The following is a 16711-nucleotide window of genomic DNA, read 5'->3' as shown; positions in this document are numbered from 1 at the left end:
CTAGATGTAAGCTAACCTACAAAAGCAAAACTCAACAATAAGTAAAGTTTAATGCTCAAATAGTAGATCAAAACTAGCACCTAGATCAAAACTAACACCCTAATACTTTATTTAACAGTGAATTAACAAATCAAAACCCACCAGTTTTCGATGTGAATTTTCTGCGTTAAGTGCTGACATACTTCCTAACATCATAGTCCTTGGTGAGGTTAAATAGCTTGCGGATCTTGGAAGCCCTCTTTGGACCTCTCACTGTTGGCTTTTCAACATCAGTCAGTCCAGGAAGGTCATAGTCACCTTTCTTAACAATGACCAAGTTCAACACAAAAAGGTCTGGACTAATAATACATCCATGAACAGACTTCCTTCTTCACTCACTATTCCTCCTACCATGTCCTTGGAAGCATGAGGCTCCTAAAATAATATGCACAAATCAATGGCAAAATCAAACAATGGTCAAGAAAAATCAAAGCAGTTGATACTAAAACAGAAAACCAACATCCTAAGATCAATTGCCTTTGCCTCTCCCTCTCTCCCTCCCTCCCTCCCCCCACAAAAATTTTTAGATTGTAACATACCCTTGTGGAGCAAAAGGCGAACACACCCTGGGGTTAACACTCCTTGCTTCGAAGGATAGATTTTCTTGTCACAACCTCCCATAATTTTGAACACATAACTCTTGAGTCCTGTTAAAAATTAAAGAGAAAGACAAAAGAGTGCATTAATGTAAAGTGACTCCAACTAAAAATTTTGGAAAATGTAAAGAACCTTATGAATTGTCAGAAATCATACCTCACAATCTGTGTATCACCATTGACTTCTTGACTAATCTCTTATCCCATAATGCTTAGCTGCAGGTTAAATTATTTATAAGGGATTAGTTCCATTGATTTCATCAACGAACAGGAAGTAAAACAGTGCTAGTCTTTCTTAGAGGAGCAAAAGAAATGTTAAGCAAAAAATCTCCAATCAAATTGGCGATCAGTTCCAAACACAAATGTTCACCGTGGTAATAAAGAGGATAAATTAAGAAGGAAGAATTAACATCAACCAATAGAAAACATAATGAGAACTTGAGAAGCATTGTTAGAAAAATACCTGATCTACTATAAATAAATGTTGATCTAATTTCCCAACAATGAAGCCAACATTAAATTGCCCGATCACCTAAGAGTTAGGAAACAACTGGAGATCAAGTACAATCTAACATAATCAGAAAGCCAATTCATACACAGTAAGTTTAGGAGGCAATGGACAGAGTTTAGGATATTTTGGAAACAAAGAACATTACATAAATACAGTTATTAAGAAACCGAAAGTAGTGCACAAAAATCAGCCAATGCAAGCAACAACCTTCATTCTACCAAAATCTTCCTTTCTGAGAAGTCTTTCCAACTCCGTTGCAGCTGTAGCTAAGGCCCTTGCTTTCCTCTCCTCATGTTCTGCTTGAGAAAGCTCCAGTGTTGCAGCAGTATCGCACCTGCTAGTGACCAAGAAAATAAATTCCATATAAACAGATTGTAGTCAGCCCATTTTTCACCTGTAAAGGAATCCATTAAAGGTTATGTTTGGAGTTTGAGGAGTATAATAGACCGTAGCCTCCGAGGCGTAATGGTTTGTAGCCATGGAAAGCAAATCATCCTAAATAGGCTATGGCAGATGCAGAGAGAAGAAAGATACATAAAAACCAATTAATGCTAGGTGAAAGCCACTCAAAAAATTAAAGAAGAAAACTTGCAACAAACCATATTAAGCACGTATATACCTGATCGGAAAAGGGTGTGAAGAAAGCGGAGGGGAGATGGATTAGGGTTTGAAGATGAAACATGCCGCACAATGAGTGAAGAAATGGACTAAAATCGGAAGATCTACGAGCACCAAATTGGAAACGAACCAATATCGAACCATCTACGAGCCAATTAAGCACGGATCGTTGAAAACAACGGCAGATCTACACGAGAGAGAGAGAGAGAGAGAGAGAGAGAGAGAGAGAGAGAGAGAGAGAGAGAGAGTGCGAGAGATCTATATGAAAATGAAAAGAACGGCAAACCTACTTTCCCTTTTGCTCGATATATTGAAAGTCTCCAATCACACCGTTTTTTGGGTTGTGAACGACTCAACTAGTGACAAGGCCTAATTCTATATTAGAATAAATTTATGGAGCACAGTTGTTCAGTGACTGGGTTGTGAAGACTCACCAATCCAAGGCTACGGTGCCATATTAACTAACAATGGAGACCAACGTTAAATAGTGGCCCAGATCGGTGCTCTATGGCCCAAATTCTAGTAGTGACTCGTTCCTTGGGGGTAGTAACACATGCAAACAGAATAAATACTGGATGCTGGACACTCAAGGCTTAGTAATGGGCAATATTAATGTAACAAATATAACTAAAGAAAAGAAAAGCTGGGAAAACATTCAAGAAACTTTGAACCAGGTCCTGATTTGAAATTTTGTCAAAAACCAATATTAGAGAAGATAAAAAAAATTGACCACCTTGATAATGCTGGAAAACGCATTACATTCTTATTGTATGCATCAACATCAATCAAACACAAGCAAGTTCTTGAATTCATTTCTTGAAACTGCAGATTGCATCAACTCTTCTGCTTTAGGAGAGTGTTTTATTATTGAAGTTGCAGATAGATCTTGTCGCTGGAACTGAGTTCTTGAATCAGGTTCTTCAAAGAACAACAAATTAAGAAGACTGCTGCTGCTAAAAAAACGGAGATCCATAAACAGAAGAAGTGGCATTTTGTCATACCCCTTCTTTCTATAACTGGTCCAATACCCTATTTTCCTTCCAGCTACACTTTTGTTGATTTTAAAAATCATTTGAGGAGGTGACCTGTAAGTGAGCACTAAAATCTTCTCGGGCATCTCCATGATGCTTAGCTTTTCTTGTGTGGCAATCTGCAGAACTTGGTTCTAAATATTGTGGATATCCACCATCTCTACACACTCTGTGCTGCCTCATGAACTCACATTTTGATCTGAGACTGTCTCCTTCAACATTGGCATCTTGAACATCCTTCCTGCCGAGGAGAATACTTTTCCTTTCCACGGATTTGCACTCAGTTCTGAAATCAGTAACCCCATTGAAATGCAAGCCATCTCCGTCTTTGTCCCTTTCATGCTCGGCATGTCACACACAACAACACAATTCTTAAACATGCCTTTGTTTGATAACTCTCGTACTAGTTTTTCCCATTCTAGATCTGCAGTTTAGTCACTTATTTGCTTGTTCACCAAGTAAGCTACTATTTGATTAGGAAGTTTTAGCCCCCTCACCAATGCTTGCATTCCTCAACAAGTCCACAATCTTCAAACATGCAATAGGGGTATAAAAGCTCACTTTCGAAACCCTGAGGCCTGAAGATCTTCTGGTAAATTTTCAAAGCAACCAAGGCCTTATGCTTTCGGAATGATGGCTTCTTCTTCTGCACTGATGTTAACTTGAACGCTTTACGTAGAGGAACAAATACTTGCTTCCTTAAACGATCACGGACCCTGTAAGCGTAATGCGGACTCTGACCTTGCAGAAGAGGGGTGTTTAAGTATATTCCCTAATCGCTTAGAGCCGACCTACAGGGCAACAGTACTGAACACCTGACCTATGCAACGGACTGACTGAACCTGGACTATTGGACTAGTCGTGGGTCCAGTAACAAGCCCTAAATTAAAAACTGGTTGGTGTTATAAAACACCATTTTTTGTGCGTTCGGGTGTTTGGGTTATGTTGTCCCACATTGGAAAATGTGTTTCCATTCGCAGCAAAACCCAAATGCAATTCCCCCTAAAGATTTCGTCTTTATCAAAATCTCATAGCTACAGAAAAAACCCAGATCAACATAGACTGTGAAAGTTTTAATCGACTTACAAGACCCGTCAATGTCATCGGCCAGTTTCTGACTTAGGAAATCAAGGGGTACGGTAATTAACCTGTAGAGGGAGTGAAGCAACGGGTTCCGACCAAAGAAGCAGAGTGCAGGCGTGCAGCACAGCCTGAGCCATCTTTCTTCGACTCCGATGGGGTTATTATCTATAATACCCCAGTTTTTGCATTAAATTAGTAGTAAACAGATCCCACATCGGAGAATGCGCTCGCTGAAGGGTTAGTTAGCAACCATCACATGAAGACTGACGGCATCTATTTTGCAGCGATATTTTGCGGTGCTTGTCAGTGGTCGAGTTCTGGTTGGATGCTAGCTAGAAGAGGTGGCCGATAATGCTATTGTTCTGTTTTGGGGTCGCCGGAGACTGCAAATGATGGGAATTCAATCGATAAAGAAGAGGCATATAGTCAGGCCTGCACTAATCTCGTAACTAAATGTCCCACATCGAAATTGCATTAGCTTAAGAGTCATTTAAATATGTTCGCTAATGACGCGAGTGTGCCCTCCGGGGCGGCGTGATACTGATGCAATGACTGACCTTGCGGTCAACTTTGGACTGGACTTTGAACGAATTGGTACTTATGGATTAGGTCAAAAATTGGTTTGGTCTTCTATAACGCCATTTTCTGTATTTAGTACTAAACAGATCCCACATCGGGAATGCCTTCGGGGAAAGGGTGTTTAAATATGTTCTCTAATCACATGAGGTCGCCCTAAGGGGCACCAAGACATGAATGAACCGGAGACCTCACCTATGCAATCGAACTAGACTGGACTGAACTTGGACTACTGGATTGTGGACACTTAATAAAAAAAGCTTAACTATAAAGGGTTGACAACCAATTAAAACTGGTTGGTGTTATAAAACACCATTTTTGTTTTCCGATGACACCATTTTTTTTTTTAATAATTTGGATCATATTCAATCCAACTCGAAGTCCACTCAATATTTTCAATTTTGCTACAACGCTACAGTTTGGCTATATACTTCAATCTACTACTACAATTATGCGAAGGAAACCTAGACATTGATAAGGGGAAAAAAAACCCCAAAGGCCAAATGTAATATTTTAGAAGATCTCAGTAAGAGATACGGATGAAACGTGGTTAGAGAAACATCATTACCACATTGTGTGTGTATAGATTAACTAATCTTGGCAGACACGGTAATGCATGCAGGGAGAGAGTGAGAGAGCTAGAGAAAGAGGGGAAAGAGATGGGTAGAGAGAGAAAGTTTAGTCCAGAGTACATGAGGGCTAGAGAGAGAGAGAGATAATTGGGCTCCACAGAGGGAGGGGGTTGGGGACTGGGGAGGTTGAGCTTTGAAGCTTAGGCAGCAACCATTACACTATTACAGGAAGACTAACGGCGTCTATTTTGCAGTGGATGTTAGAAGAGGTGGCCGGCAATAGTGTTTTGGGGTCGTCTTTTGGGTCTGAGACGTCTTAAAAAAGATTATTAAATATGTGGTTGAGGTTCCGCTAATGCGTAATTATAAGTCCCACATCGAAAACTGCATTAGCATAAAAGGCATTTAAGTATGTTCCCTAATTAGGGTTGCCTACAAGGCAACAGGTTACCTATGTGATGGATTGACGTGACTATCGGATTTGTCCAATCACTGACCAAAACTTTGGACGTGGACTTGACCTGACTTAATGGATTTCGACCCAAACTTTGAATTATTGGTTGGTGTTCTCTAATACCATTTTTTGTATTAAATTAGTACTAAACCTATCCCACATCGGAGAATGCCTTCGCTGAAGGGGTGTTTAAATATGTTTGCTAATCACGTATGGTCGCCCTGAGGGGCAGCTGGACATGTTTGAACCGGATCATTGGCTATTGGACTAGGCACTTGACCTATGCAACGGAACTGAACTGGACTATTGGACTGGACCCGACGAACAATTTGAACTCGGATGAAAAATTAAACAAGATGATTGCCGACTAATTAAAATTGGTTGGTGTTATAAAACACCATTTTTTTTTTTTTATAATTTTGCTATTGGAAGTCCATCGTATCTATTCTTTAATCACAAAACATAAATTAATTTTTCAATAAAAAAAAATCAAACACAAGGTATTAAGTTTCAAAATTAATTTCTAATCAATAAGAAAATAACATGAACTATTCTGTGGTTTTATTTTTAATTTTTTTTTCTATTCCAAAAAAAATATGAAGAAATCATTTTTCTTAAGGTTTAATTTTTTTCTCTATTTTTTGTACCTCATGATTAATTATTTAAATATTTTTTTAGTTTTTTTTTTCACAAATATAATGGATAGACTTAGATTTAGGTCATAAATTATATGATTTATTTTGTTTTTCCTCACCAATATGAGTTCAGCATATATATCATACATTTTTATATCACATGATCTTAATCATAGTTTTGGTTCTTATTAAATTTATAGAAATGCTTTAATGAGTATGTAGTGAAATTGGAATATGAAGATAGATAAGGAAAATAATAAATAATACAATATAATATTCTTGAATTGGAAAGTCTATAGAAAATAAATATAATAATTTTTTTGTATAATTATTGTCCTTAATAGTCATTTTATAGTAGGTTATACATGTCATTTAATAATTCATAATAGAGTGAGGTCAAGTGAGCAGATTTAAAGATCCCAAAAGAAACACTCTAATATTAATGTGATACGGAATTAGGGAAAACGGACTCCAACCAGGCTGGTTGTGGTGGTGTTTATGGAGATTACAAAGGCTTGATTATAGGTGTTTTCTCTTCTACTCTTGATATCCCTAGTTCGGTGGCTGCAGAGGTCATGGCAGTCATTAAAGCTATTGAACTAGCTTGGGTTAGAGATTGAAAGTATGTATGGTTGGACGTGAATTTTTCCCTTATATTTATTTTTCTCCGTTCTCCTCATCTGGTGCCTTTGGAGGCTTCGTGTGCAGTGGAACAATTGCTTGCATCCTATCTCTCAAATGCATTTCAAATCTAGCCATATCTTTCGTGAAGGCAATCAAGTTGCTGATGCCCTTTCTAACTATGGTGCTTCATCATATGGCTTTACTTGGTGGAATTCAACTCCAGATTTTATGGTTAGTCATTGTAATAGGGATCGTTCAGGTCTTCCTAATTTTCTGTTTCGTTAATTTATGTTTTTTTTATAGGAAGTTAGCTGCATTTCTTATGCCTTTCCTACCTCATTTCTCTTTGTAACCTTCTTTTCATTAAATAAATTTCACTCGCTTGGTTGAGTTTTAAAAAAATATATATATAAAAAATGTGATACCTAGACTTAAAATTTACTATCAACGACATACTTTTGTTAAATTTCCGTAATGGTTCCGCCAGAAGTCCATTCATATTTTCAATTGTCTATACAATTTTCAGTGAATGTTCATCATGCCAGAGGAAACTGAGTTTTTCAATCAAATGACAGCTTCCACAATAAAGCTTACGAGTGACATTCTTCATTAAAGACTGAGGCAAAGGCTCAAAAAATTGTGGCAAGAGGGAAACATTTTCAGTGGTGAATCTTATGAAATGCACATCCTGAGCTAGGGGAGAAGTTCCTTGATTGGAACCTTCCTGTTTAATATATAGTTTTATGGGGATGGGGCTTGCATTGTTTCTCGTAAAGCTAGATGACTTTGGAGATCTGCAAGTTTTTCTATCGATGCCATGAGATTCACTTTGGCTTATGTTTGTGGTGGTGCAGTTAATGATCACTACAATGACTAATTTGCTATATGAAAGTACAATTTGTATTTGTTACTGCAAACTCTGCCATCCTAAAGCTCAGTAAAGAGATGTCATGGAATGAAGAAGTTTCAGGAGCACAGTGCAGATGAACTGATATTAGAGCTCAATTCCACCTACCCTGTTTCAAGAAGCCTTCATTTCGGGCAGAGCGCTCTGTCATCCTAAACCCTAAACTTCTGCTAATAAATTTTTTAATTTTTTGTATAAGTGAGATACATGTTTCTCTTAACAGGACTGAGCATGCAATAATACTAGCTCAGCCTGTTTGGCTGTTTCATGAACCCCTCATTTCTGGCTTTCTTAAACTTCAAGTCACCAGGGATTTGTACATGATTTTAATATGATCAGTTACACTTACACATTAGTATTCCAGTCTGTCCACACTATGCAGAATATGTCTAGGAATCTTGGATGAGGAAAGCCTGTGGCTGGTGCTTTGGGTGATGAAACCTTCCAGAGTGCCAATATGTCTTTGAAAGATATTTTATTACTGGGATACAGATCAATTGAAAAGATTTTTGACCATTCAATGAAAGGAAACAAGAAGGGTACTGCTCCAGTTAACATCGATCTATTCCTACTGAAGAAGACTATAAGCAAGTAGTTTTAATATAAGCTTATGATGAATGCATGGATGGCAGAGTACATGAAGCATACTTAAACAGTCTGACATTTTTGCTCAGGATGACATGGTGATATTACAAGAAATTAATAAAGCAATTGAACTCACAGGCGATCTTAGACTTGACGCTACCAGTTGGAGAGATTGAGGTCCTTCAAGAGAACTTGTACTTGATTAAGAGACAAGTCCTCATGTTAAATTGATAGTAGAGCTGTATCCTCAATCCTCCATCTCACCATCTTTAACTTTCAGATTATTGATGAGGAGATGAAATATCCCACTCCTAGAGATGCAGATTTGGATAGATATATACAAATCAGATGACAAGTCTTGAGATTTGCTTCTTTGTGCTGCCCTTTCTTTGAGCTGTTTTTAAGGGCTCTTATGAAAAGGTATGGTTATTTTTGATGTCTACATTGCTTAATTGACAGTTAGTATACTATACAAGTCGAATGGTTATATTAATCAGTATATTTTAGACTCTTCCGTCAAACTTAAATGGAGGCTGAAGACTTCCATAAAACAGATATGAACATTAAGCTAGCTTCTGTATTCATTATTCAAATGAAAACCTTTCTGGTTTGTTCTACCAAAACATGGGCATATATATATACAAGATATATCTGTGATAATAAAATGCAGAAATAAAGGAATCCTAGTCAATCAAGTGACATGTTGATTAGCGATAAAAGCATGAATTAAGTGACACAATTAAATTGACATGGCCGGTTTGTTAACTATAATGCAGGATTGCAGGCAATATATGCTGCATGCTTGTAACCAGAACATATGGCACCTTGTGAATTAGCATTTCATTTTCTGTGCAGTCCTATATATTATTCTTGCAGGAGTGTATCTATGAGCTTAATCGAGACACATCGACCAATGAAGATGACTCTCACATAATCAAGTTATTTTATCTTCTGGCAGGTTATTATTTCTCTTGAATTAGAATCATATCCATGCTTGCAAGTATTATTATAGATTATATGTCGATTAATTTGGTTTGATATATAAAATACTTTGCATATGTAGATGTATTAGAGGTGTATGAAAATACAGATGAAGGCATTTTGGTCACATACAACCAGTTTGAATCTATACCTGCAGACTCAAAGATGAATCACATCACTGTCCAATTAAAGTGCTTATTGTATAGAATGGTTGGACCGAAGTATAACGATAACTTCTTAGTTCTTACTGCTAGCTTCCGATTTAGTGCATCACATTGTCTTGCAACATGCATAATCTTGATCATTGATATCTATCAACTGGAGGAAGTTAGCAGCTTAGGATGTTGCTCATTCATCCTTAATCGTGATCAGTTTACTCGTATCGTGCTTATGCTAGTGTTAATAGTGAGGGTGTGCATTATTTGTATTTGTATGCAATTTTCAATTTTCATAAAATGCTTACAAAAATACCTAGTTTTTTTATGGTTAATTTTTCAATTCTCTTTTGATTTGGGGATTCAGACGCATTGTGTTGGAAAGTGATGCTATAGTAGTGGTGGAGGAGTGGTGTATGATGAAATCAGAGAGTTTGCTTTTTCAAAATCTCACAGCTACAGCAAAAACCCAGATCAACATAGAACGTGAAAGTTTTAATCGACTTACAAGACCCGTCAATGTCATCTGCCAGTTTCTGACTTGGGAAAACGAATGTGTTCCAGCCTCTCTCCCCGGCTTGCTCTTCGTTCAAACCCACACCATTATGGACTATTGCTCCCATACGAGTGATACGACCTTGGTAGAAGAAGCAAGTGATGAACACTGGGTGGCCTTAGCTTCCATCCATTGGGTGTATTTTTGTGAAGAAATCAATCTACAAATGTCACTCCATTTCTGCAAGCATTAATCCTTTAATCAACAAACAAAAAAGTTTTAAAATATTTACTTTTGGTTTTGGAGGGGAAAATCAAGGGCACCGTAATTAACCCGTAGGGGTAATTATCTATAATACCCCAGTTTATGTATTAAATTAGTACTAAACAGATCCCACATCAGACAATGCCCAAGGGTCGGGGAGGTTGCAGCTTTGAAGCTTAGGTAGCAACCATCACAGGAAGACTGATGGCGTCTATTTTGGGGTGGTTGTTAGTGGTCGAGTTCTGGTTGGGTGTTAGCTAGAAGAGGTGGCCGGCAATGGCATTGTTTTGTTTTTGGGGTCGCCGGAGACTGCAAATGAGGGGAACGCTATCGACAAAGAAGAGCCATAGTTAGGCTTGCTCTAATCCCGTAATTATAGGTCCCGCATCGAAAAGTGCCTTAGCTTAAGAGGCATTTAAATATGTTCGCTAAGCACGGGATCATACCCTACGGGGCAACAAGGTACAGGTACAATAACTGACCTTATACCCAACTTGGACATGATTGGACTTGGACCCCGAACTTTGAACGGACTGGACTACAAATTGGTTGGTGTCCTATAAACTACATTTTTTGTATTAAATTAGTATAAAACCGATCCCACATCGAAGAATAACTACGCCGAATGGTGTTTAAATATGTTCGCTAATCACATGAGGTCGCCCACGGGGCAACAAGACACGTCTGAAGACTGAACTGAACTGTCAGACCGAAATCCTGACCTATCCAACGGAATTGGACTGGACTGGACCTGGACTATTGGACTATAGACACATAATTAAAACAAGCCCAATTAAAGGATTGTCAACTAATTAAAACGGTTGGTGTTATAAGACACCATTTTTTGTTCTTTTTTTTATTTTATTTTTTCCGGATTTTTGATAATTTAGATCTTATTCAATTCGTCTGGAAGTTATTCAATCCGTCTGGAAGTTTGAACTGGACTTTATTTTTTTCCCCATTTTTGATAATTTGGATCATATTCAATCCGTCTGGAAGTTTGAACTGGACTTTATTTTTTTCCCAATTTTTGATAATTTGGATCATATTCAATCCATCTGAAAGTTTGAACTGAAATTTATTTTTTTCCCGATTTTTGATAATTTGGATCATATTCACTGGACTTTATTTTTTTCCCGATTTTTGATAATTTGGATCATATTCAATACGTCTGGAAGTTTGAACTGGACTTTATTTTTTTTCCCCATTTTTGATAATTTGGATCATATTCAATCCGTCTGGAAGTTTGAACTGGACTATACTAAATTACTAATGGACTGAGTCAAAGATGACAACTAAAATTATTCGTAGGGTAAAACTGTAGAAGACGAATATAAATGTGGACATAGAACAACTCTAAAAATACATATATTATAAAAGAACTTTGGCAGTCTAGCTTCCGTTAAACCTTATCTTCATCCTTCTGATCCCCACAGCTATCATCACATAGAGGCTATCATATGCATTATCGAGGAATCAGAAATAAGCATATCTCCACGTCTTGATAAATATCAAAGAACCACATACTGCCCAAAATCCTACAACAAACCCAGGCATAACAGAAACTAAAAACCATGGAACTTCATGGTCACTGTCATCTTCATCAATGCCATCATTTGGAAGTGGTTGGCACTTATTTGGAATTGGAGGACCACAAAGGTTGGGATTCCCCTCAAATGCAGATGCACCAAAGCCTTGTAACTGAGTGCCTGTTGGTATTTGGCCTTCTAGATTATTGTATGAGACATTAAATTCTGCCAAGAAATTAAGGCTTGTTAATGATGCTGGTATATTTCCAGAGAAATGATTTAAGGAGAGATCCAATGCTGCCAAGTGTTTGATATTGGATGTTTGGTATGGAATCTTGCCGGAGAAGAAATTGTTTTTAAGGGACAACTGATGGAGAAGCTGCAATTGGCCAATTTCAATCGGTATATTTCCAGTTATGCTATTGTTGGCTAGGAGTATTGACGGTGGAAGGTACAACAAAGAATTGTATTGTCCAGCTATCTTCCGTGATGTAGATAGGCAATTCAAGATCATTACTGGACAAGTTGTTGTTTTAAGATACCAGCATTGGCAGGCTGCAAAGTTCCTTTGGAAATTCACCAGAAATGAGGTTGAATGCCAAGTTTACGTGAAAGAGCCTAGGAAGAGTCCCAAGCTGACTTGGAATTGGCCCTTGTGAATTTATTTGAATTTGGATTTAAGACCTCTAGCTTCTTGAGCTTAGATAACCATATAGGTATTTGGCCGGTCACCTCATTGTTTCTCAAATCCAAAAATCGAAGATTTTGGAATCCATCAAAATCAGCCATGCCAAGATCAGCTGGAACTTCCTCCTCTTCAAAACTAGATCCTAAGGATAGGAATATGAGACTATTGCAATGCATGGGTATCTTGATTGCCCCTGTGATATTGGTCAATCTATTGAAAGAAAGTGAGAGATAGGACAAGGATTTCAATGATAGAATTTCAGGTTGTATTTGTTCCTCAATATCATTTGCAGTTGGTCGAATTGCTTTGAGAGACTTGCATGAGTATAGGCTTGTGGGGAACGTACCTGTGAACTGATTCTTCAACAGGTCCAGTTTACGAAGCCTACCAAGTTTGGAGAAATTATACATGGACAAATCCCCTTCAAAGTGATTGACTCCTACATTTAGTTGTATAAGTCTTGTGCAATTCATCAAAGATGGGGGCAGAGAACCTTTCAGATTGTTGAAATGAAGGAGCAACAGTTTCAACTTGGAAAGCTTCCCAAAATGGAGAGGAAGAACGCCGCTGAATTGATTGAAATGGAGGTCATGGATTGCGAGGTTTGTGAGGTTGAGAATGCCATCTCTAAGGACTCCGTAAAGTGAATTGAGAGGTAATGAAATTTGTTCAAGAGTGGTGATGTTATACATATCTTCTGGAAGTGTTCCCGAGAGGTTATTATTCCCAGCACAAAACACCTTGAGCTTGGAACACATCCCTACTCCCAGGGGTGGATCCAAAAATGTTTCTCAGGTAAGGCAAGACTCAAAAAGTAAATAGTAAGGATGTATTCAGTAGGTCAATATATCCTATGAAGCTTGCCTATTTTGCCCGTTTCTGCCATATTTCTGCAATTTTTGCCTTATTTCTGCCATTCATATATATAGTTTGCCTATGCCAAACCTATTAAGGATATATTCAGTACCAAGCTTGCTTATTTTACCATATTCCTGCCCTATTTTTGCCATTTTTGCCATTTTTCTGCCATTTTCACATAACTTGCCTATACCAAATCTATGTAAACTCAAAAATCCAGTCTAAGCAAGTGCCTAAGCTGGGCTCTATGTGCATCCATCCCTGCCTACTCCGGGAGATATACTTCCGTTGAATTTATTAAAAAGAAAAATCCTCCTTTGAAGGTATTGTTGCTGACATTGAAACTAGTCAAATTCCAAACTTGTTGGAAGAACGAAGATAGAATCTCACCATGGAAAGAATTGTTGGACAGATCCAGCATCCGAATACTCCCGGATAGTGGAGAAATTGGTAGTTCTCCAAATAGAAGGTTATAGCTCAAATCAAGAATCTCAAGATGATTCAATGACAAGAACAATCCGGTTTGACCTGGTGAACTGTAAAGTGAATTGCGAGAGAGATTGAGGTAAGTGAGATGTGTGAGATTTTGTAGAGATGATAAGGGAGAGATACCTCCATTGAGTTTCAGGCCTTTAGAAGGTAAGCTCTAATGGGTGACCAAACCATCTTGGTTGCAAGTGATGCCTTCCCAATGATAACAATTACTAGAAGTCTAATTGGTGCTAGATTTAGGTAAACGATTCACCTAATAGTTTTGTGAACTTGAATCAAGAGTAGTAAAGGCTTTGGACAAAAGTCGAATTTAATTGAAAATGATTGCAAATGGATGAACTTATTCATACTAGGTTGTGCACTTAAGTTGATAACCTTTCTCTATGCTTCTTGCGTTGAACATGTTTTGATTTGCTAGCTTTCTAGACTTTGATTGCATGTTTAATATGATTGATCTAGATGCTTTCACTTAGGTTAATTAGTAAAGGAAAGTAAAATATGGGAAATCATTTGCTTCAAATGTTTCACATGATCAACTTCTTTCTCATGACTTAGATGAACAATTATAGGGTTTGAATCGAATTTGATTACATGGAATGGGTTTTGATCTTTGTTTCTTACGTTTCATTCTTGTATATGTGTTTTTATATTTCTTTTGTTTTGTTTATTTTAATTTTTGAAACCAATTGTTAAAATCCCCCCTTATTTCCTTATTTTTGTATTTATCCTTTGTATATTTTTGTAAATATTATACTTTGTATTTTTATTAATTCCTTAATTAGTTTACAATGACAGGTGTACCCTTAATCCCCGGATTTGAACGATCTCTATTTACCGTATACTAACGATGATATTTTCAGGGTTAAATTGCACGCTTACTATTAGCGTATCACATAACCCAGCAGATATACAGCCTTGACGGACACAAGACGAAGTATGAATCTGAGTAGGTGAGTGTCATTGTGCACGAATATAAGTCCGCATTCACCCTAGAAAAAAAAATATACAATCGTTCGCAGGAAAAAAACGATAAAACAACAGAAATTCCCAAAATTAAAATAGACTACATACAAAGACATAGTAGAGTAGTCGCCAAATATTATAATGACATGCACTAGACACATCAGCAAGGCCAAGCATAGTCCGAATAGTTTTGTTTCTTACCATAATAACTCTCCCTCTACCAATCTCTCATTAACAACATTCCAGATAACTTGAACGCCACCCTTATCCACCTTATAAGGATTGAACAGCACCACATAAGTTAAGTGATCTCGGAAATTTTGAATGATATACTGCTCATCCCTCTCATCCAGTCAGTGATAAAAAGAAAAATGTTCAAACTTCACAACAGTGAAAATATCAGCCGTAATATTTCAAAGTAATTGAAATACCAAATATCCTATATAGAAGCAGCTTACCAAATACATCGCTTGGGGCATAAGAACATAATCAGAACCCGGGTCCGGAACAGCTACAACTCCTCTGAAGTAGAAAGCTTTACAAAAAATCCCCCAAGATTTTTGTGAGAATTTTGAAGTAAAGGTGCCTCGTTAGTGCCACCTTCAGACTTTTTGGATCTTGGTTTGTTGGTGTGAAAAGGATTAGTGGAGAGTTATTCTGAACAAATGGTTGGATGAAATTTGTGGATGGAAATTGTTTGAAACTAGCTGAATATGTGGTCTTGCAGCATATTGGACATGATTTAGTTCGTTCATTGATTTATTCTAGTGTGATACCTTAACGATCACCGATTTGGCTGAAAATTTGCAAAAATGATCTACACATTAGGACCTAAAAACTGAACAGTTGAGATGCAAAAAATGTGATCGAAAAGTTGGTCTATATAGAAGCAGCTTACCAAATACATTGCTCGGAGCACAAGAACATAATCAGAACCTGGGTCCGGAACAGCTACAACTCCTCTGAAGTAGAAAGCTTTACAAAAAATCCCCCAAGATTTTTGTGAGAATTTTGAAGTAAATGTGCCTCATTAGTGCCACCTTCAGACTTTTTTGGATCTTGGTTTGTTGGTGTGAAAAGGATTAGTGGAGAGTTATTCTGAACAAATGGTTGGATGAAATTTGTAGATGGAAATTGTTTGAAACTAGCTGAATATGTGGTCTTGCAGCATATTGGACATGATTTAGTTCGTTCATTGATTTATTCTAGTGTGATACCTTAACGATCACCGATTTGGCTGAAAATTTGCAGAAATGATCTACATATTAAGACCTAAAAACTGAACGGTTGAGATGCAAAAATGTGATCGAAAAGTTGGTCTAATGCTTTATCCCTATAAAAGACCAAAAAATGGATCCCTTGGTGGAAGGGCCCTATATATATATATATATATATATATATATATATATATATATATATATATATCCTCTATGTATATATTATTGTGAAGACACTCAAAAATTAGCGGTTAACATGTTTGGAGTGCAAGGTTAGATAAAAGGTGCTGGATGCGTGTCTGCTTGACAATATTGAAATAACTAGGAAGTAGCTAGTCCATGAATATGCATAAGTTTATACGTTTCAACGATACACTACAATTCTACAAGTGATAGGAATATATAAAAGAAGAGACGAGTTAATTATGCAAAAGGTACATAGAGATTCATAGATCATACCAGTGTCTCATAGAATAGCCTTGCACTTTCTTTCCTGGTTCTTTGTTTTGCAACCTCCAACAAGTTCACACTATGCCAAAAAATGCTTCAGACCATACCCCTCAGACGACAGAAGAGGTTTTTTCTGTTGTCTGATTTTTTTCAACATCTTCAGACGACAGTTTTAACTATTTCTGTTGTCTAAATAGTATCAAAATCAATACTAGATCAATTTTTTTCAAATTTGTTGTAATTTAGAAAACTCAGACAACAGAATTCTGTTGTCTGAGTAAATGAAGAAATTATTTCTTCTTGTGTGGACAAAAACCTCTTTTTGGCTGAACTAAAACTTATCTATCTTTTAATAGACCTCGACCCGGCCCCGTGCTTTCCCACACT

General features: G+C 37.2%; 1 protein-coding gene across 1 annotated transcript; it reads right to left on the bottom strand.

The window, feature by feature from the left end:
• LOC112170776 (LRR receptor-like serine/threonine-protein kinase FLS2) lies at positions 1-13102 on the bottom strand. Its single transcript, XM_024308078.2, has 8 exons — positions 12691-13102; positions 12341-12486; positions 11677-12035; positions 1354-1480; positions 1099-1167; positions 349-414; positions 183-301; positions 1-16 (listed from the first exon to the last, which is right to left on the bottom strand). Exons 1-8 carry the CDS (start codon positions 13100-13102, stop codon positions 1-3), a joined length of 1314 nt encoding a protein of 437 aa, XP_024163846.2.
• Between the last annotated feature and the right edge of the window lie 3609 nt (positions 13103-16711).

The sequence above is a fragment of the Rosa chinensis genome, chromosome 6 (genome assembly GCF_002994745.2).
Source record: "Rosa chinensis cultivar Old Blush chromosome 6, RchiOBHm-V2, whole genome shotgun sequence".
NCBI classification, from domain to species: domain Eukaryota; kingdom Viridiplantae; phylum Streptophyta; class Magnoliopsida; order Rosales; family Rosaceae; genus Rosa; species Rosa chinensis.
The sequence above is the reverse complement of the archived record's forward strand: the minus strand, read 5'-3'. Positions and strand labels throughout refer to the sequence as shown.